Here is a 20,421-nt window from a genome sequence, read left to right as displayed (position 1 = left end):
CCCCCCCGTACGCGTTTTGTGTCTTTCTGTGGTAAGGCTGAAAAAAGTCAACCCCAAGCTGTACTCTCCTAATGGCTCCCTTCAATTATAACACACTCCCATAAAGTCCCCCTGTCCTACGCTCGTCCCCCCACCCCCCGCCCGCCGGCACCTGTCTCTCAGCATAATCATTAGACCTGCTGCCTGTTTGATGATCCCTCCGCCGACTGCTTTGATCACAACCAGGACAGAGAGAGATTTTAACCAAATTTATGTGTGGAGAGAGAGAGCGAGAGAAAAAAAATCTGTACATTACATTTTTTTGTTCGCCTTGCCACCACCATAAATATTTGACGTTTTATGTTTTATATCAAGTGACGAGCAGTTTGTTAATGCTGCTGCTGCTGCTGCTACGCCACCACGTTGCTCGACCCGGCGTGTGGTTTTGCCAGCGGATTAAATTAAGAGTCGGGGCGGGTGGGTGGGGGGGGCGCTAACTTCAAACGCGTTTTGGCGGGACGAGAAATTCCGCTGGGTAATTAATAACAACAACAACACAAATGTAAGGTGCAAATGTGGATGGGCAAGGGGGGGTTACGAGATGTTGAAGAGAGATGCTAGTCCGTGCTGGCGGATGTTGCGTACAGATTTTAAGCTCTTGATTATGATCAGTGTTATGAAGATATTTCTGGTTCTGATTGTGATCCAAGCCCAATGGAGCAGTGGTCGTCGGTGAGTGGGCATGGCCGTTGGCTGGTAATAGTAAGGGCTTTAAAAGGACACTGTATATCGGCACTTTGACTTCAGAATCGCCTTTTATACAACACGATTTGGATGTTATATGCGACCGCATCTCAAAGACGCTGATTGAAAATCGGTAGGAGGGCCTTTTTCAGAAAGCCGTAGGGACTGGCTTTTTTATATATATATATTTACATCTTTTAAATCAACACCCACGGTTAATATTACAGATGAAATTTTATGGCAGAAGACCGCAATGGAAAAACAAACCCGACGAAATCTATCCCTTAACGGTCTGACGTATTTCCTGTGAATTTTATATTCGTGCATAAACAACCGTCGCGTTGTTTACGAATTGTTTTCTAAAGGTTTACATATTTTTTGAACTGCACCGATTTGCAGGCTTTTTAAAGGGCGTCAGAAAAAAAATGGAAATCGAGAGATGAGCGCGTGTCGGGCGACGATCGCGAGCAGCCAAGAAGCCGCTACTTGCGCAAAGCCGTTACGCCAAAGCGCGATAATTACTTCTTTCTCTTGCGCAAATGAAGCAGGAATTGTTGCGCATTTTTAAGTAGGCGCCCTGGGGGGTGTGGGGCGAGTGGGTTGGGGGAGGGGCGGCGGGGAGTTGTGGGGAGGGTGAATATTCCTGCCGGTGAATTAGCATTCTTCTATTCACCCATCTCGGCCGCATTAGACACACACGTATAAGTATTATTTAATATCCGCGCGCCGCTTTCCGTGCCGACGTTTTCCTTCCAAACTATTAATTCTGCCGACGCTGTGGTTGTGCTTTGAAGATTACAAAGAGCTTTGTCCTGCGGGGTACACGGCAGCCTTACTCGGGAGCATCATTAGACCCTGAGGGGAGTCGGGGGGGTTGGGGGGCAAAGTGGGCAGATGATGGTGGGAGGGGGTTAGCAGACGATCCTGCCCAAGAATCATTTCATATACTGCGCTAGCTGGCAGAGTAAACAATCCAGCCCCGAGATTTTGCTCTGATTTCCGCCAGAAACTCAAAACTGTGCACCAATCCAACTTGAACCCATTGTCGACAGACCACCGCCACCCGTACACCATCCCTGCCTCTCACCTCCCCGCACTCTCAATCTGGCAAAGGCGACAACCTCCCGAGACCGACCGGTGTATCCCCGGGCCCTTTTTGGAAACATAATTTCAATTGGAAATTTCTCGCGCGCGCTTGTGTGTGCGTGTACAAATATAAAACTGCAAATATATTTGCGAAGCTTCACATTTGGTCGGCGAGAAAGCTGTCCGCCCCCCGCACCCTTCCGTGATGGACCTGGCTCACGGCGTGCTCACATACAGTGCCCCTTTCAGCCGGCGATACGAGACATCAGTTTGCGCTTAATCCCCATCGGCGGCGTTCGATAAGGCGCGATGTAGTCTTGCGCTGCGTGGCGCCAAGGTCTTTTGTTGATCCGCTTTGGCTTTACTTTGCACTGATGCGTCTGCATTAACCTTTCATTTACAACCCAAAGCCTCCCATGCAATGCTCCAAGGTACCGTATTGCTTGCCCCCTGGTAGCACTCTCGCTCGCTCGCTTTCTGATTGCTCACTTGGCTTGCTGATGCCTGACTGACGCCTTTCCCGTCTCCGTTACGTGCTCGAGTCGGGGCTACCCACCCGTTAGGGATGTAGCGTTTTAATGGTCCGTCGGCTCGGATCGACCATCGGCGCCCGCGATGCGTGCACCAAAAACCACCTGCCCGTGTGAAGACTCGAGAATCAATTGATTCCGATTCGTTATATTTATTTTTTTCGTTGCAGCCGTAAATTACAGCGGGCATAAATGGGTTGCGCCCAACATCTGTAGTCGATCGGCTCGTCACGCGCGGTGTGGTAAAGGGTTAGCGTTCCCTTCCCTCAATCATGTCCGGCCAGCGTGGAAGAGTAGGCAAAAAAATTCCCTCTTTAAGTAAAGAGGTCGCTTGTGTCGAACGTTCTCTCCTGGAGAGAGGCCCCTTCCGCCAGCACTTGTGTGGGCGAGCAATTGCAGGCGCTGCGCATTTTTACTGTAAACGCGACACGCGCGAAATAATGGTGGATACACGAATCTTGAATTGTAACCCTCCCCGCTCCCCGCCCACCCGCGGATTGTCAAAATCCACCACACTGGAAGTCAAATCGTTGCATCCCTAGTGCGTGGCTGCGTGCATGCATTTGCCATTGCGCGTTGCTGCGACAGACGTTGTGTTGTCGGCTGTGGATCTGCATAGCACGCCGATGTTATCCACGTGCTCGCGTCCATCCATGTGCAAGTACGTTTGCGCTGTGCGTCTGGCTTCACCCAATTAAGAGTCGAAGTGAAATTTATGTAACGTTTTTTCAAAACGTGTTTTACTCTTAACCTTCGGGCTTGCCTACCTTATACCCTAAGGCAGCAGAGTTACCCCAACCTCTCTAGACCCGCGAAACCGCCGTCAACCCTCAAATCATTTTCACGGGACCACCGTGTGCCAATAACATTTATTTCACAATGTTCAACACCGTAGCATCTGCAACAGTTCTGCGTTCACTAGCAGTCCACGGAGCACAACGTTGGGACCGGCTTGCTCTTAAGGCGGCACACCATGCCCTATAGAACTCGACGGCTCAGTGGTTAGTGGTTAGCACGTTCCAGTATGAGCCTTGGTGAAGAGAGTTCGATTCCCGGCCGTGGCTAACGGCGGTGGCGAGCGATAATCTGGAGCGGTCCTAACCCCTGACTCTTCACCAATCTGCGCTGATCAGCGCGATGAAGTATAGTTAAAACAATCCCCCCCCCGCCCCCCCACGATCGAGACGGCGTAGGAGACGTTTTTTCATCCAGCAGTGGATTGACAAAGGGCTGTACATCACCATAATTTATTTCCATTTTGCTTTTAATATGCAACATATCGAATCACAGTTGAGAGGAAGCTCAGCCAATCTGCTCTCTGGGGGTCAATTAAACTCGAGCTCCTATGTGGGAATAAAACGGCGATGTTCCGATGGATATCTCGCACCCATCATAGGAATGTGGAATATGTGCCACTAGCTTTAGGGCTGTTATCAATTGCGGATGGGTTGTCCTCGGTTGAACAGGAAACCCTTCCATATTAACAGCGCTTCCCCATTCACTGCTGTATGAGGGCCTCCCCATCCCCTGCGGAATTGCGGTGGTTGTTTGACCATACCTCACCCCTCTTTGCAGCGCGGGTTGATGAATGTGGATAGCATGGGCGTGGAAGCATGGAAGCACAGAACATCAATGCATTTTGATGCATGCCCGCGCACATCTTGTTTTCGGGAAATTAAAAATGCCGTGGCAACTATTGCCAGCGACGATTGCCCCTGCGGTTGCATCCGTGTACCGCCCGCAGTCTTTACGCGCTTCTGGTTTTGCTGTTGTCTCTGTCCCGTTCCTTTGCATCCTTCATCCCCCCCGCCACTGCCTACGTACGCTCGCTCTCACATGTGACTCCCTCCTCCTCCCCCCTCCCCATCCCTCCTCCTCCCTCCTCATCTTCAACCCCTCTCCCGGCCCCCTCGCTTAGAGAGTCGACCCTGGTGGCCGAGTTTGAGGAGGAGCGATCGTCGCTGCGCAAAACCCTGGACCTGACGTCGAGCAAGATCTCCGGGAGGGACCGCGAGCTCGACAAGTTGAATACCGAGGTGAGCGAGGCGCGGCCACCGCTTCCGGAGTCCGTCGTATCGTGGACGACATTTGTTTACCCAGCAAAAAGCCTTCGCCGATACTGCCTTTTTCCACTGCACATCCGAGCCGTAGCCGAGGCAAGTCCGACGCGGCTCAAGGGGCGACCGGGGGTTGCGTTTCGTCGACCGCAGAAGCCGGGAGCCGCTGACGTCACTCGCAACGTTAGCCCCACCCCTGGCTCTACTTTGCTGGGATCCAGATTCGGATGTCTTCTCGCGAGGCCAGTGGAGCACGGGTTGGCTCTGGCTCGGCACGACAGACAGCCAGTGGAAAAACCTCCCATTGTGCCGTGAGGGTGCGCCGTGCCAGCTTGGCTCGGGTGTGCTAGTGGAAAAGTGGTGCCAGTCGCGAGGACACCTTTACAGGAGCTTTACACGGGAGTACCCAGAGAAGACCGACCACGCCATACGAGGATGCAACATTCAAGCCTCCGCACGGATACGTTTAAGAATCAATTCCTCTACTGCTATCTCCTGACCACCGTGTAGCCCCAACCTACAACACGTGGTATTAACCAGGCTCAAATCCTACTTGGATACCAAGATCTGACAAGAACTTGGACGCACTGATTTGTTTGTTTTGGTCATCGTGCTATCAAGACGGGATGAAGAAAAACAACTCGGGAAACGACACCAAGAGATGATTTGACCAAAGAGAATGGATTCTTGAATTGAGTAATAACCCTGAATTGTAACTTCTTATCTAATCACTCCGTGGGAGGGTGGGGGTGGTGGGGTGAATGTTCTTACGCTTTACCGTTGCTTCCTTTTGTTTAAAAGTGCCCCGGCGGGTACAACTTAATATCCCCGGTATAAATCACTGTCTGGATACTGCCACTAAAACGCATTACCAGTGAAACCGAGTGGGATTTGCCAAAATGCTTTAATCTGGCTGCCTCTAAGTTGTTCGCTCTGCCTCAATCTGTTCTAGTATCTCTCGGTCTTCGTTGCCAGCGTCGTGCGTGCGTGCACGTGAATGGCTTCCTGCCGAGCAGCAGTAGTAGTACAGTGGTTCACCGTGCCGAACTACGAGTCCGGCGACCCGAGTTCGATTTCCGGCCACGGCCAACATCGGTGATGATTATCTGAACCGTTCATGCGCCTCCCCTAGGGTGACTGAGCCTTAAGTGAGTACCTGGTGTGCTGTATGCACATCGGCGCCTGGTAACCCACCCCGTCGTGTGCTGTGCCGGCCTTCATAGGTGCTGCTCGCTAACAGCACTTTCCCCAAGTGTGTGTTAAAAGGCTATACAGGGATCTTTGTCTTTGCGCGTGGCTTGAGGCATTTAACCAAGGAACTATTTGGCCCACGCCTGGAAATCAGAGACCCTGCATCAAAAGGAAGCTCGTATCGTTAGCCACATGGTCTCTGCATGCATGAGACATTGCACTTCAGCTTGCTTGTATCCGATGGAACCGTGCGGGTCCGCGTGGATCGGAGGGGGGATGGCGAGCGGCTCGCAGGAGGAAGGTTGCGAGTTCAACTCCCCGTTGGGGCCCGTTGACTCGGCCTCATCGTCCGTCCAGTGTCCACTCCTCAGGGTCGCGGTCACTTATGCCCGTGAAATATTGCACCCGTTGTGAATTAATTGCTTTATCATTTTTATTATTTTTAAGGTTGCCAGGCGGCGCAAGGGGGTGCATAATGTCCATGTCTGCACTTTAGCTGGCAACACTGAGACCCTGGGTTTAAAATTCAGATTTCACCAGCCTGTGATTAAACTGGCTTCTCAGGTTTATCAAAGTGATCTTGCTTAGCCTGGTAACCCAAAGACTGCACAAAAAAACGATTATTTGTCTTCATTTCTGATGCGTTAAAGCAGGTAACACCCATTTTCTATACTGTACATAGACTTTATTATAAATAAAAATACCTGCGAGCACAAACGCGTGTTGGAAAGCGTTCTGGAATGTTCCGGAATCCCGTGCGTGTGTATGTATATATCTATGTTGAACTTCTTTCGCACTGTACATAGCCAACCATGCTAATCGGAGGTGCAGGGGATAGAAAACAAAAGAAACACAAAAAGCTGTTTAAAAAAAAAAGAGTTTTCAATCTCGATTTAAACGTGCACATTTCAAGTGGCTTCCTAATATTGGAAGGAAGAGCGTTCCAGATGGCCACAGGAGCGCATATGAAAGCGCACGATGCAGTCACCATCTTTGTTCGATGGCTAAGCCATAAGCCACTACAAGGATGACCTGGGTTCGCATGATGATTTACGCTCCTTGACGAGATAAGCAAGGTATTGTGCTTCATTTGTGGCAAGCACTTTGTGTGTACAATGAGTGCGACCTCCTCATGTATTCGTTCAGCAACCGGAAGCCAATGCAGCGCGGCATGCACTGGACGGGGACACCCATCACGGCACGTGCGTGATTTTGTTGTACCCCTTTGTGTGCCTGCAGCTGTCAGCCCTGCGCAGTGCGGGCAACGCGGCGCGGGACCTGCAGAGCACGGTGCAGGCCCTGGAGACGGAGAAAACCAGACTGGAGCAGAAGGTGCAGAGCCTGGAGTCGGCGCTCGGCGAGACCAAGAGGAAGCTCGACACTCAGCCCATCGCTGCGTCCAGTGAGGAGGCGCACGCACGCACGCACGGACGAATAGCGATATTGAATTTTGATTTAAAGCTTTCATGACTGCAGGGATTCATCTTCTTGGTTCTTTCGGTAAAGTCACGTAGAAGGGAGAACCAAGATAGTGATACTGAATTTGAGGTTTCCGCAGCCTTGGTTAGAATTCACCTATCGACTTTCATACCTCCGAACAGCACGGTTGGCTACGTATGGTGCCAAAGAAGTTCAACATACGTACATGTGGGTCTGACTTTTGAGCGTGTGACTTCATCGTCAACGGTCCGCCGCTTAATTCGCCCTCCTCTGACGGCCGCAAATGTCAAACCGCGAATTAGGAGTGGGAACTTAACACGATCGTAAACGGTTCTGTGAGTACTAAAACAAATCTATTTTATTTATCAAGTAAAGCCCACTGAACAATTAGCAATTTTTTTCAGAATTGCTCTGGCAACAAATGATAGCTCAACGAAGTGGCTTATCACATAGAAATTTATAGTAGCAGCCAAATGCTCTAAACGCATGTTTCTGAATGTGTAGGGAAAAAAAAACCTCCAAATATACATGCGTCAGGGTAAGGATTAAACCCACGCACTCCTGCATATGAGGCAAGGGAGACATCATCTCACCACCACGGCACCCTACAGGTGTGACGCTCACAGATGTTGACTCTGTACCAACCGCTCGCTGTAGAACGGGTGGCCCGTGCAGCAGCAGCAGCAGCAGCAAACATGCAGCAGTGGCAGGCCAGCAGCAGCAGCAGCATGGACAGCAGGTGTTGCCAGTTTGCCGTCGTGCGTTGTCGATACCGAATGAAGTCAGAATGTGACTAATTATCTTATCGCACATGCACCCACGCGAGAATTTCAGTTCTGCCTCAGCGGTGCCAAAATTCAATGAGCGTTGATGAGGCCGCCCGGCTCGCAGGTCGGAGCGCCAAGCAGACTTCGCTCTGAGATTCTGGGTACAAATCCGGGTCCCGGACGCTTGTCATTGAACCGGGTTCTCGAGTGCAACCATTTGATGCCCTCGGCCAGGTCACCAATGCCCGAATTTTTAAAAGCCATCGTGTAAAATGTAGCTCTGCGCTTAATCAGGATACGTTTTAGCGCCATGAACCGAATGTCGGATTGACCGTCTTGCGACAAATGTTGCTGTCGTATGGCAGAGTGGGTGGGGACGCACTACCTTGGACTGTGCGTGGTCATGAGGTCATTTGAAAGAATGGATGCACCGCTGAGTGAGATTTCTGAACGGATTCTGCATCTCGTGACGGCACCATGATGATAGCACAATAGAAATAACGTTGGGGATTTTTTACGAATTAATTTTATTTAGATATTCACAATTAATTTCAATGCCTATTTTATCAGACTCTCCTTTGATTGCTAGGACCGGCGATATCTTGGGGGCGCCACAGTGGCGAGATGTTAACTCCCTCGCCTGGTATGCAGGAGGTCATGGGTTCGATCCCGATCCTGAAGCCTGTATGATTCGGAGTTTGCATGTCCCCTCTCTCCCCGTGGTCGCGTGGATTTTTTTTACGAACTTGCGTTGAGAGTATTTGGTTGATATAAATCTCCACTTGATAAGCCACTAAGTTGAGTTATCCATTTGTGGCCGGGTCGCTCCTGAAAAAGAGCTACATAGCTCGGTGGGTCTTAGCTGGTAAAAAAAAAGTATAGTTTTAGTTTGAGTTGATTATCTTTTGATTTACCATTTCTATATTGTCGATGCCTACTGTGGTGAGAATTTCTATTTTTACGTTACCCGTGCGTGGATTTTCAATGTCAGAACACGTCTAGCTGCGCAGGTGCGAGGCGCGAGAAAAATAATACATCATCGTAATTGTGATAAATGTAGCTCTTCACTCGGGAGCGCTCTGGGAAGAGTTTTTGAATTTCACACGTGCACTTCACGCTCGCACCTTGGCTTTGCGGTTACAACAGTTGCGGTGCAAATGTGTAAAGGCCGTGACACGTTCAAGGCAATTATTGTTGTCACTCATTAGAATTAAGAATCTTCATTGAGACTGGAGGTAGGAATCTGATGGGCTATGAAGCTCTATTTACACAAGCAATGCAAAACAACGATAGGAGCGCAAAGAATAGGGAAGGTAAGCAAATCACCCAAAAAAATACGAATAAGCTAAGCTATTTTTATTTTACCAGGTAAAGCGGACTGAGCTGTTCACTTCTTTTTCAGAAGCGACCTTGCCAACAAAAATGATCGCTCAACGAAGTGGCCTATGTGGAAATTTATAGCAGCCAAATAATAAAAAAATAATCTATACGCATGGTTTTTAAATGCGGTGGGAAAAACCAGAGGACCCGGAGAAAAAGTCCCACGTGACCACGGGGAGAGAGATTTGCAAACTCTAAATATACAGGCATCAGGGTCTGGATCGAACCCTCGCGCTCCATTCACCGCTGAGTCTCGGAACGCGCAAGCGGCTCGGCATTAATTTTATTTAGAAAGGCGTAGCGCCGTTGTTTTTAAAGACACAGTACTCGCTCGCAGAGAAGCCTAACAACACGACCGCACGCTCCGATAGCTGGCGCCAGACTTTGCCACACGCACCTCTCCCGCATGGCGTTGTGGGAGCCTCGGTACCAATAATGTTGTTTTATCATTCCTTCCGGTTTTGTTTTGATGACGTACACGTACGTCACCGGAACCGGAAAGGGTTAAGTGTTTTCTTTGAGCCGGCTTGTGTGAGCCAGAGGCAAGCCTGAGCTGATATGAGCCGTGACTAATAATGTCGGCCTTACTATAAGCATCTTGCCATGGCAGGGGCATAGAGTGATGAGAGTTCCGACTAACCAATAAAGCAGACTTCCTTGAAAAGTGATTAGTTCAGCATTTGTTAGTCTAAAGAGAATACACAACCCCGAGCAGTCATGTGACTTGTGTCTGCGATCTGATTGGAAGTTACCATCCCAGTTGCCCACTCCCGAGTGCAGTGATCAGATTTATCCAGAGTTTTTTCCAACAAAATGTACAATAGCAAATGGTGTGGCAGCTATACTACCGGTGACAATTGCAAGCGACCTTTGTCCTAAAATTGCCTTTGTTGTATTGCCTTTCATCGCCCCTTAATCGATTGTTTGGAAGGTCTTGTGTAGACCCATGCTTTAGCAGATATTTTAAATAAGGGTCGATTGGAAGGATTACCATAACAGGAGTTGCCATTTGATATGGGAGTCCATTGAAGACCATTGAAATTAATTTCTCTGATGATGTTTCAAATAATTATCATATTAAAGGCGGCCAGGCCTGACTTTTACAAAGAAGTAGAGATGACCCATTATTTGGCGGTTCGTTGATGTCGCAGTCCGTCAATGTCTCACAGTCCAGCTAATCGACCAGTGCACCTCCGATAGTCACGGCTGGCTACGTAAGATGCGAAAGAAGTTCAACATACGTACGTACATTTGTTCGACGTGAAGTCGCATTTGTGCGCCTGTTGCTCGACATCCAGGCTCTGTTTGACGCGAAACTCACAATTGAGTGAATGCGACCAGAGACCAATGCCGCCTCTTCCCTCCGCAGCGGCTGTCGTGGCCACCAAGGCGGCTCGGCAAGACGCGGACGACGAGGAGGAAGACGACGACATCAGCGGCCAGGTACACGCGGTAGCGGTCGACAAACACGCAAACACGCGCGCACGCAACGCCCCGTGGCGGCGGCGGCCACCGCTTTAATTTGTCTCCTTGTGCGCAGTGCCTTTTTTTGTTTGTTTTTGGCACGAGCGTTCGTTATCACAAGTCGTGCGATTGGTTCCAATGTATTCTCACCTTCTGGCTCTTGTTTCCACTTGGTTTCCCCGTGATTTATTTTCTCATTCTTTGTTTCTTTATTCCTTTCGTTGCTTCCCCTTCTGCACCCCCACCCTCTCTCTCCACCACCCCCCCCACCACCACCACCACCAAACCCACCCACACCGTCACCCACCTGAACCCTGATGCACAATTATCTTCTGGCTGCACTTTCACTGTCTCCACCTCCTCCTCCTTCACCACCACATCCTCCGTGGCTCCTTGGCTCGCCCAGCAAATGGTTGGTGCTGCGTGCGTGTGCGTGTGCGTGCGGTAACCCCCCACCACCTCCCTCCCGGCCTCCAGTAGTCAGCACCAACTGCCGTTGAATCGCGGCCAGAAAAACTGAAATCCATTAAGATTATATATTTGTATACGGAAAAAGAATAATAATATATAAATGTATCCTTTCTAATACAACAAATATTCCGTTTTCTTCGGATTATGAGATGCTCTGGAAAGTAAGATGCACCCCGAACTTTATTAGTACCCGATGCTAATAATAGTTAAATGTATGTGGTCGCTCACAAAAAGACAAAGGTCCCCCTCATAGCCTTAACACACTGGTGGGGAAAGTGCTGTTAGCAAGCACTTTTTGAAGGCCGGCTTAGCACACGAGGGGATGGGTGGCCAGCACCACGCCCGGCTGCTTTTGTCTCCCCAGTGGTGATTACACACCACACCAGATCCTCGTTTGAGTTTGAGTCGACCTAGGGAAGGTCCAGGACTGGTTCAGATAATCAATGGCCGTGAGCGTGAATCGAGATCAAGTCGTAGCGCAAGCGCACTAACCACAGCGCCACTGCTCCCTGCACACACAGACAACAACAGCGACAGCCGCCATTCGCCACTAAATGGCGGTGACATCACCACAGCGCTTGAGCCAGGCTAGGTGCATTTCTTTTTTATGCCACGCGAAGTGTCAAAGGCTCTCTGGCAGCAGGGCCAGACCCAGGCGTTGCCACAGGGTCACTGACTGTGATGACTGGCAGATGCAAAGGGGAGAAAAAACTGTGCCTTATAACCCAGAGCATACGATAATTTCTGCGGTAATCTGGACGTTAAGAAAATGTAAATGGACAATCATCTAAATTTAGTCGCATTTTAGGTACAAAAGGAGAGTGGTGAACGAAGCAGCCATATGGGAATGATTCTTTGAAGTCGGGGGGGGGGGGGGTGGGACCCAAGTGGGTAGCCATGAGGGTCATTATCGATGAGCCGAGTGCGCCCGTGAAGGCAGTTAATTGAGAGAGGGCACATCTACAGCGGTCACACGGCACTTACTGAGTAATTGAGTGCAGAGTGGAGCTATAGTGGGCCCCACCGTATGCGACCCCCCGTCACGGTCCACATTTGCCAATTTTGGAGAAAAAAAATTATCCGCACGTTGCTCGTCTTTTGGGTTACATCGCAATCGTCGCCCCCCTCCTGCGAAAACCGGTATCAGGGCCCTCCTGAAAAAAAAATGTAGTCCCAACAGAATAATCAGCAGGAGTGTGTCATGAACGGATCACCACGTGCGTGCTAATAACGCCACCGCTGTGTTCGGTGCACCGTTGCCCTGTTCATCCCCGCGTGCTCGCAGGTGGAGTTCCTCAACTCGGTGATCGTGGAGCTGCAGAGGAAGAACGAGGACCTCCAGTCGCAGCTGGAGAAGTTGGCCCAGGCAGCCGTGAATGGGAATGACGCCGCCGGACAGGGGGACAGCGCTGAAGAGTAAGGAGACGTCCGCCTCGCCCCGTCCGACGCGGGCGCCGCTTTTCCCGTTATTCCCCGTTCGCTCGCAAGCCCGTCAATTCGGCTGTCCGTCTGTTTGTTGTCTGTCTGTCAATCCATCCGACCGTTCGACCATCCGTCAGTCCCTCCGTCCGTCCATCAGTCCGTCCATCCATCCGTGCAGCGCACGTGTGTTGCTTCTGTGCGGTGGCGGTGGTGGTGGCGGCGCTGAATGCCAGCAAGCGTGCGGGCGTTCTCGCAATTGTTTTGACAGTAGAAAAGCACACAATGCTGCAGGCCTCTGGAGAGCTTCGTGAGAACGCTAATTCTGACGGTTTTCGTTATTGTTTCCATCCCTCCCTCCCTGCCTCCCTGCCTCCCCTTTGGATTTACAAGGGAAACATTTGTGTTTTAGCCCCCGCTGAGCTAAAGCGGAGGTTTGTCAGTGTTGGCCGTGTAACAAGGGACGACGTAATAACAGGGCTGCGTCGGTGACGGCGCGCCCAGATGTAATTATTTGTGTGTACTCCCCGGACTTGCCCGCTATTACCGGTTTAACAGTGGTGCTTTGTCTACATCTCTATCGCATTTCCCGAATTTTTCCATCTCGAGAGAACTGCTTTTGATCTTCCACTGGATCTCCGCGTCTCTCCTCCTTTGATTGAAGTGATTCGCCGCGTGCACTTCCCCTGGTCTTACCACCACCGCCACCGCCGCCGTGTCCTCTAACCCCTACTGCCGTCAAAGCCCCAAATTGCAGGGAAACAACATTTCTCTTTCAGCACCGTCCATCTGCCGCGTTGTCACGCGTGCTCTCTCGTCGCTTGCTTGGGGAAACTCTGGCGTCATCTTTTTTTCCCCAAGTTTTTGGAACCTTCGCTCGACTCGGGGAAACACCGCGGTAGCTCTAATCAGGCCCTGCTATCATCACCGTTGCCATCATCGTAACTCCCATCCGTTATCGGTGTTCCCAGCTCGCCTGCAAGTTTCGCGTGCTCATGGTGGTTCAGCGCATTAGGTCTCGCCTGCTTTGCCAACGTCGCCGCTCTCTGCAGCGGGCATTGGAACTCATCCCAATCCCCCTCTAACCTTGCTCAATGCAAGAAACCCATTACTTATCTCTTTACGCTATCGTCGGCACGCTCTCTTTCTCTCTCCCCCCTCCCTCTCTCTTCATCGCCGACCTCTTTACATCACACGGCCCTTTTAATCCCGCGCTCGGCAACCCGCGGCAATCGATAAATGCATTTAACCCACCGCCCCCCACCCCCCCATTTCTGCCGTGACCCCTTCCCCCCCGGCAGGCCGGAGGAGGGCCGCCGCCAGGTGGCGCCGCGTCTCTTCTGCGACATCTGCGACTGCTTCGACCTGCACGACACGGAGGACTGCCCCACGCAGGCCCAGCCCGAGGAGGAGCCGCCCCACTCGGCCCACCACGGAGAGCGCCACGCCACGCGGCCCTACTGCGGCATTTGCGAGTCGTTTGGCCACACCGCCGAGCAGTGCAATGACGACGAGACGTTCTAGAGACGGCCGACCGCCTTGCCCAGCTTGCCCCCCCTTCCCCCCCCCCCCGCCCTCTCCTACCACTCTCACCGTGGCCACCGACCCCACCCGCCTCCCACTTTCATGGCGGAACCGACAAACGCGTGTCTTCTCTCCAAGCGAACGACCTCATCGCTTCGTTAATAGCTTTTTCAGTCCTCCGCTCGTTACCCTTTCCTGCCCTCTCCTGCCCTTCCCTTCCCTCCGGCCTCCTCCGTGTATTCCCCCACCCCAAACTTCCCCCGCCCACCACCTCTCCTCCCTCCACTCCTTCCCTGCTTCATCCCCTGCTCCCTCCCCCCACAACCACAATCCTCTCTCAGTTTCCAAACTCACCACCGCCACTCTCAACCACCAACTCAATTCTCACTTCCACTCACCAACACCACCTCCACTCTCACCACCTCCACTCTCACCACCACGAATTTTCAATACCCCCCCCGCCCCTCCTTCCCCTCCTCCCTCTCCTCCTTGGATAGGGAGGTGTGAGAGAACGGTTTTATGCTCATAGGTAACCGTGGCAACTTCAGGGCAACCGCCACCTACGATTGCCACCGGCAACGCATGAAACTATGAGCGCCGTGGTCATGCCAGAGTGGCGTAGATTGAGAAGAAGAGTTCAGCTAATCCGGACAAAGGTTGCCGAGCGCTGTGTGGGGCGTTCGATGAGCAGTGACTGATGCACAGAGCTCGCGTTCGCGCAACGACGCAGCCTCGGGCCAGTCACGTGACCTCTGTCCGCATTTTGGCAACTGGATGACGGCAAAGCGAAAGTTGCTGGTGACAATTTGCCGGTGACGGTTATCCGAACATGTGTCCTGACCTTGCAGGGGTTACTGCCATAAAAAGGAAATAAATATATGAAGGCGACGTTTCAGGCAACGGCCCTTTTTGATAGCACGCAACATCATTTGTGTAACCATTGCCGAAAATGTGTCCGGTTTTATATATTTCAATTTCCTTTTGAAGGCAACGTTATTGACGGAATGTGTTGATCTGTTTGTTGTTTGTTTAATTGCTCTTGTGCACCGCTGCCAAAGCAGTATCACCAAATAACGTTTCGTTTTATCGGGGTCACTGTATATATGCTGCATTCACCCACGTGGGTTGTGTCACATTTCTTCAACTTGTCTCCGCAGCAAGCTCCACGCGCGCGCGTGTTGGGCGTTCGTTGCCACGCGTGCCGGTCTATGCACACTCAGCGCAACCTTCCTCGCGTTGTGGGACACTGGGGAGGCATCCACCCGCCCTGCGCACACGCACGCCCGACAGGACTCGGCACCAAAGGGGAGAGGGAGGCTCGCGCGTGCGTGTTTTTGTGCGTCGGTGGTTCTCTCTGCAACTGTTTGGTGTGCCTGTGCGCGACCGTTTTCCTACTTGCACGTGCGCTCGAATGACCACCTGCGGCACTTTTGTTTTCATTTAATTTTCTACACCCATTTTATTTTTTACCTAAGCAGGGGTGTCCTGAATTTCAATCAGCTGCTCTGTTCATGAAGCCTTAAATTCTGCTGGAAAAAAAAAACATTCTACAGCTTACGTCTTGAAACCCGTAATCAAATTTTAGAAATATATATATACTTGAGGAGTGGTTAAACATCAAACTGTAGCTCCTGCACCAATGATTGTAGTCATTTTTCCGTTGTAAATCTGTCCAGCGCCGGAAAGAAACTGTTAATCTCATCCGAAGGAGCGGGGCCGTTGTCGTAAATCAACCGCAGCTCAATTTTCACGCGACACCACCTCAGTTGCGTGGAATCCATGGCGGGGGGGGGGGGGTGGCGGAGGCCGGGGAGGAACGGACCTCTAGAGCGCAAGTTTCGCTCGCGGTTGCTGCTGCTGCTGCTGTTGTTGTTACCTTGAATTGAGATGATGAGCGAGCGAGCAAAACCACAGGTGCCCACGGCGAAGCGTCGGGCCGTAAACTACCCGACGCACTTGGAGCACCGCCCGCACCGCACTTGTCGCGAACCCGCACGCCAAATTGTGTCGTCAACGCACTCCTCCGCTCGCCTCTGCAACAACAATCTTTTTCTCCTTATTTATTCGCTGCCTTCCTCAGCCCGTCGAGTTTATCGGAGCGGTCATCATTGGGGGGGGGCGACGTCTTTCCGCGTGAAAACGAAGGGGGCGCGGGTTTTTTTTGTTGTGTTTTATGTTTTTAAACCAAACTTGGCAATGGCGAAGGTGCAACGCTGGAATTGCTTTTGCTTGCGCTCGCTGCTGGCGGGAGCGGACTCCACTCGCGGGAAACTTGAGCGAAAGTTACCCCTCTTCCTTTCCGGAGGGGTAACTTTGGCCGACTCACGCACGCTTTGGTGGCCCCCCCTGCCTTTTGCGCATCTCCGATGATCACGTGTCGGTCACGTGCGGCGCGACAGAAGTTCAGCATTGCGTGCTCGCCAGAATACTCTCATGGTTTGGTTTTCTTACGAACGGGGACACCGCTTTGGCCTATTCTGCCGCCACTTTCCCGTGCGATGAAGACGTCAATGCTCGGGCCGCATACCAGAGGGTGTGCGGTGTAATGTAACAACAATTTCCGCAGGGGACGGCTGCTGAAGTTGACGTCGTAAGAAACCAATTTCCCCAGTTCCCTTCGGTCGCCTCTCAATTCACGCCAGGGTGGCGATGAGACGCCCTCGGTGTGGACCGACGCACGGCAGTCGAACAAAACACAAAAAACACGACAAGTTTGCCGAACTCAAAAGAGCTGGAATTATTTGAAGCGACAAACCAAACTTCGCACACGCACGCGCGCGCACACCGTGGGTTGTTTCGTTCTGTGTGTAGCGTGTGTAGTATGTGTGTCAGTGAGTGCCGTGCAATCATTCGGTGCCACGCGGTCGAATCCATCCGTTCAACTCCGCCCCACACTTTCGAACGTCGGAATCGAGCGCCGAGCGATGCGACGAACGAAAGGAACCCGGTCCAATGGGATCGTTCATTCGCATTGTCCGCACCGCGGGGGTCGCCTGCGCAGTGTAGCGTGAAGGTATCCCCCACCCCCCCCCCCCCGTGCTTTTTTGACGTATGCTGTATATTTTACACGGATGGGGGGCGGGGAGGGGGGTGCTGGGGAGGGAGGTTGCTGCTAAGAGTGGCTTACGACTGCGTGCGCGAGCGAGTAAGCGAGTGTACGCCAGAGAGCTTGAACGGTTCGTCGGGGCCTTTCATCGGCGGCTGTTTGAAATGGGCAGCCGGCTTAAGGAACGCGTCGGGTGTGCAAGGCCGGCTGGTGGGGCTTTGGTGGGGGGTCCACATCCGAGTGGTGGTCGGTCGCGCAACTTGAATCGCCTGCGGCTGCTTCGTCCACGTGTGCGAGCGAGCAGTTGCGGCAGTGGCGTCATTCGTGAAGGCAGCAACCAAAAATCGCGCGCGAGTTATTGTTTTGTTTTGTGAGCGTTGCACGCGATTTGAAAATCGTCGAGCGAGCCGATTGCCGCTTTGGAAGTCGACTTGGGTCCTTCGTTCTGTGAGCCCTCCCACCGGTTGCCGCAACCGGTTGCGGAGACGTCCGCATACGGATGCGCGATTCGAGTTGCATGCGACCCTTCAATCACGCCGCGTGTGGAAACCGAGTATTAATGTGCAGGGAGTTTGAACCGCTCGTTACCAGCGTGTGTAGCGGACACGTCCTAAGCTGGGGGGACGTGGATACGAGGTGGAACGCAGGGCGGCGGGTTCGTTTATTTTGTGTTGTTGTGTACACATTGTACATTGTTATATTATACGATAATATATTGTAGCTGTAATTAAACGACGGATGGTTTAAACCAACAAATCTACAATACCACATGCACGCACTTGTGTGCTTGTGAGCATCTTATCAAATTTGGGCACGAACAAAAAGGCTGCCTTTCTTTGTTTAATATGAAGGGAGTTGACTCCCAGTTTGTGACACCTGAGGGGGCAAAAATTTGATTGTTACAATGGTCTGGAGCGAGCGGAAGGGCGTTTTAAATGCATTGTCTAGACTGGAGTCAGGATTCAGTTTGATGTAGAGGGAAAGGCGTAGCCCTGCAATTGCCTGCTCACGCCAATGCTGCCGGAAGGGCCTCCACCGTGAGTTCTAGAGAGGGAGAGAGAGAGACCCTTGACAAAGTATATTTGGCCGACTCTTCCAATATGGCCATACAATTGTTTATATAGTGATACATATTGATAATCGTAATTTCGCAGCCCTTCCTGGATGAAGGCTTCATCGCTTTACTTAAGTGGCATGGCTTGTTTGCCCATACTTTACCACTCTTGTCAGCGCTGGTTAATTAATGTCTGGCGGCGGTGGAGGGAGGTGGGGGAGAGACGCGTCATGAGCTGTTCCGATGTTTCTCGCCACGGACGACATGAGCTGTGGCCAGGAATCGAACTCGGGTTTCCAGGCGCATAGCGACACGACCTCCTCCCACCTCCCCCCCCAAAGACATATATCCCCTCTAAGCCCTAAACAGACTGTTAGGACAAGTGCTGTTCCCATGCACCAATGAAGGCCGCAACGTAACACGAGTGGGTGTTGTGGCTCGTACCACGCTCGACCGCCTTTGTCTCCCCAGTGGCAATGTTTCCGACACATCGCACAAGAATTTGAGACCTAGTCGATCTGGGTAGGGCCCATGCACCGGTCCAGATAAAGAATCGTCGCTGGGGTTGTGTGGTGGACGTGAGCCGGGAATCGAGCTCGTGTCGCTGGGAGTGTAGCGCAGCGCGCTAACCGCTACACCACCGCTACCCCCCAACCAGCACCGCTGCTCTTCTATTTAAAGCTTTCGTGACTGCAGGGATTCATCTTCTTGGTTCTTTCGGTAAAGTCACGTAGAAGGGAAGTAATAAAAAATAAAAAACATAATAAAATAATTCTCACGACGTTTCGGCCACAGGTGAGGACGGCTGCTTGCGTTGTGGCCGAAACGTCGTGAGAATTATTTTATTATGTTTTGTTTTTATTATTTTTTATTACTTCCCTTCTACGTGACTTTACCGAAAGAACCAAGAAGACAGCACCGCTGCTGTTTCTATTCTCAACTGGAGATGAATCCCTGGTTTTGTGCGTCTGATCCGGGTGCAGTATTGTGCGAGGCAGCCTTGCTTTAAGCTACAAGTCACGTTTGCACACGTCTGCCCCCGAATCGTAAACGCAGAAATTTACACACCCGCCTTCCGAACAAGTGGTGGGGGGAAAATGTTAAAGGGCACTTAAGTCGCGAGTTTCGCAATGAAGTGTTATGTACGGCGGGCGTTGTTTTTATATAAGAGACTGTTTGATGGGATTATGGAGCAAAACAAAATAAGAGGAAATTGTCACTTTAATGCTAAATTTGTACGGTTTTTTTCCCATGGATATTATTAGCGCTCCCGACCCGGCCTGGTGAGGTGATCAATCGTGTTTTTGATAGACTCCACTGGCCGAACATAGTGTTGATGCAGGTGGGCGGGAGGCGGAGATGGCCGGGGGTCAAGGGAGGACATGGGGGGTGGAATCGTAAGAATTTTAAATACAGTGCTGTATCCACTCAATAAAAAAACCTAGATTGCTGCATGCCACAATGATTTCGACGTTCTTGTATATTGCTATAGTATATGTGCCGAGAGAGAGAGATAACCCATAACGTGTATATTTTCAAATCTATAGAAATAAACGATGTATCCTTGAGGTCACTTGAATTCGCATGGCTCGCAATAGGGTATGTTAAGTCCTCCTAGGCGTACAAGGTTCACGTTGTTATTTGTAACACGGCAACAACAATAATAATGCAGTGGCTTCGCGGAGAATGCTGAGAAAAGAATAAATAACGCGTCCTCTTCCCATACGTGTCTCCGCGCAAAACATCAACGTATTTGTTTTCTATTTTACTTTTAAGACGTCCACATCATCGCGACCTTGTGGCAGCACAGCTTGCTACGAGCAGCAGTTGCTTGAACGCATGCCGGCAAAGGCCGTGAATCGTTTTCTTTATTCAGTGTCTCGTCAAATGTAGCGTACAGTCAGAATAATAAGTCTTTACCGAGTAAAGCTTTCATTGAGCTAATACGCGCGTTTGCAATGGCGACTCGGCTGGCAGGCAACATCAAAGCATTGCACCGTAATAATTGCACCATAATAATCATTAGCAGAGTCGGGCGCTCTTTAATAGATGCTGGTAAACTGCCCGGATCGGGCTTTTCCCGAATCAATATTTATTACATTGATGATTAATTTTATATTCTGTGTTAGTTCACTGTGGAGGTGTAATGTCGACACTTTTAATTGTAGCTCTCCAACCTCTCGACTGAGCCAGTCAATTCGAGTTGGCGCGTCGCGTGGGCACGTATCCCGATCGATTTGATTTTTCAGCAACATGCGGAGGAGGAGGA

The 20,421-nt window shown here is 51.2% G+C and overlaps 1 protein-coding gene across 3 annotated transcripts in view; it reads left to right on the top strand.

Moving 5' to 3' along the window:
* LOC144945280 (uncharacterized) overlaps positions 1-19,934 on the top strand; it is a 91,655-nt gene extending 71,721 nt beyond the window's left edge. For 2 of the 3 annotated variants that reach the window (XM_078873669.1, XM_078873670.1), the window contains 5 exons: positions 4,258-4,375; positions 6,827-6,989; positions 10,544-10,617; positions 12,395-12,525; positions 13,830-19,934. In XM_078873669.1, coding sequence (XP_078729795.1) covers positions 4,258-4,375; positions 6,827-6,989; positions 10,544-10,617; positions 12,395-12,525; positions 13,830-14,052 — 709 coding nt within the window. In that variant the 3' untranslated portion in view covers positions 14,053-19,934. Of the gene's footprint in view, positions 1-36; positions 354-4,257; positions 4,376-6,826; positions 6,990-10,543; positions 10,618-12,394; positions 12,526-13,829 lie in introns of those variants that run through there. The other variant, XM_078873671.1, reaches the window with a different exon arrangement.
* The last annotated feature ends 487 nt before the right edge of the window (positions 19,935-20,421 follow it).

Source organism: Lampetra fluviatilis, chromosome 37, assembly GCF_964198595.1.
Source record: "Lampetra fluviatilis chromosome 37, kcLamFluv1.1, whole genome shotgun sequence".
Classification (NCBI taxonomy): Eukaryota; Metazoa; Chordata; class Hyperoartia; order Petromyzontiformes; family Petromyzontidae; genus Lampetra; species Lampetra fluviatilis.
Note: the sequence above shows the minus strand (reverse complement) of the source record. Positions and strands in the feature narration are given on the sequence as shown.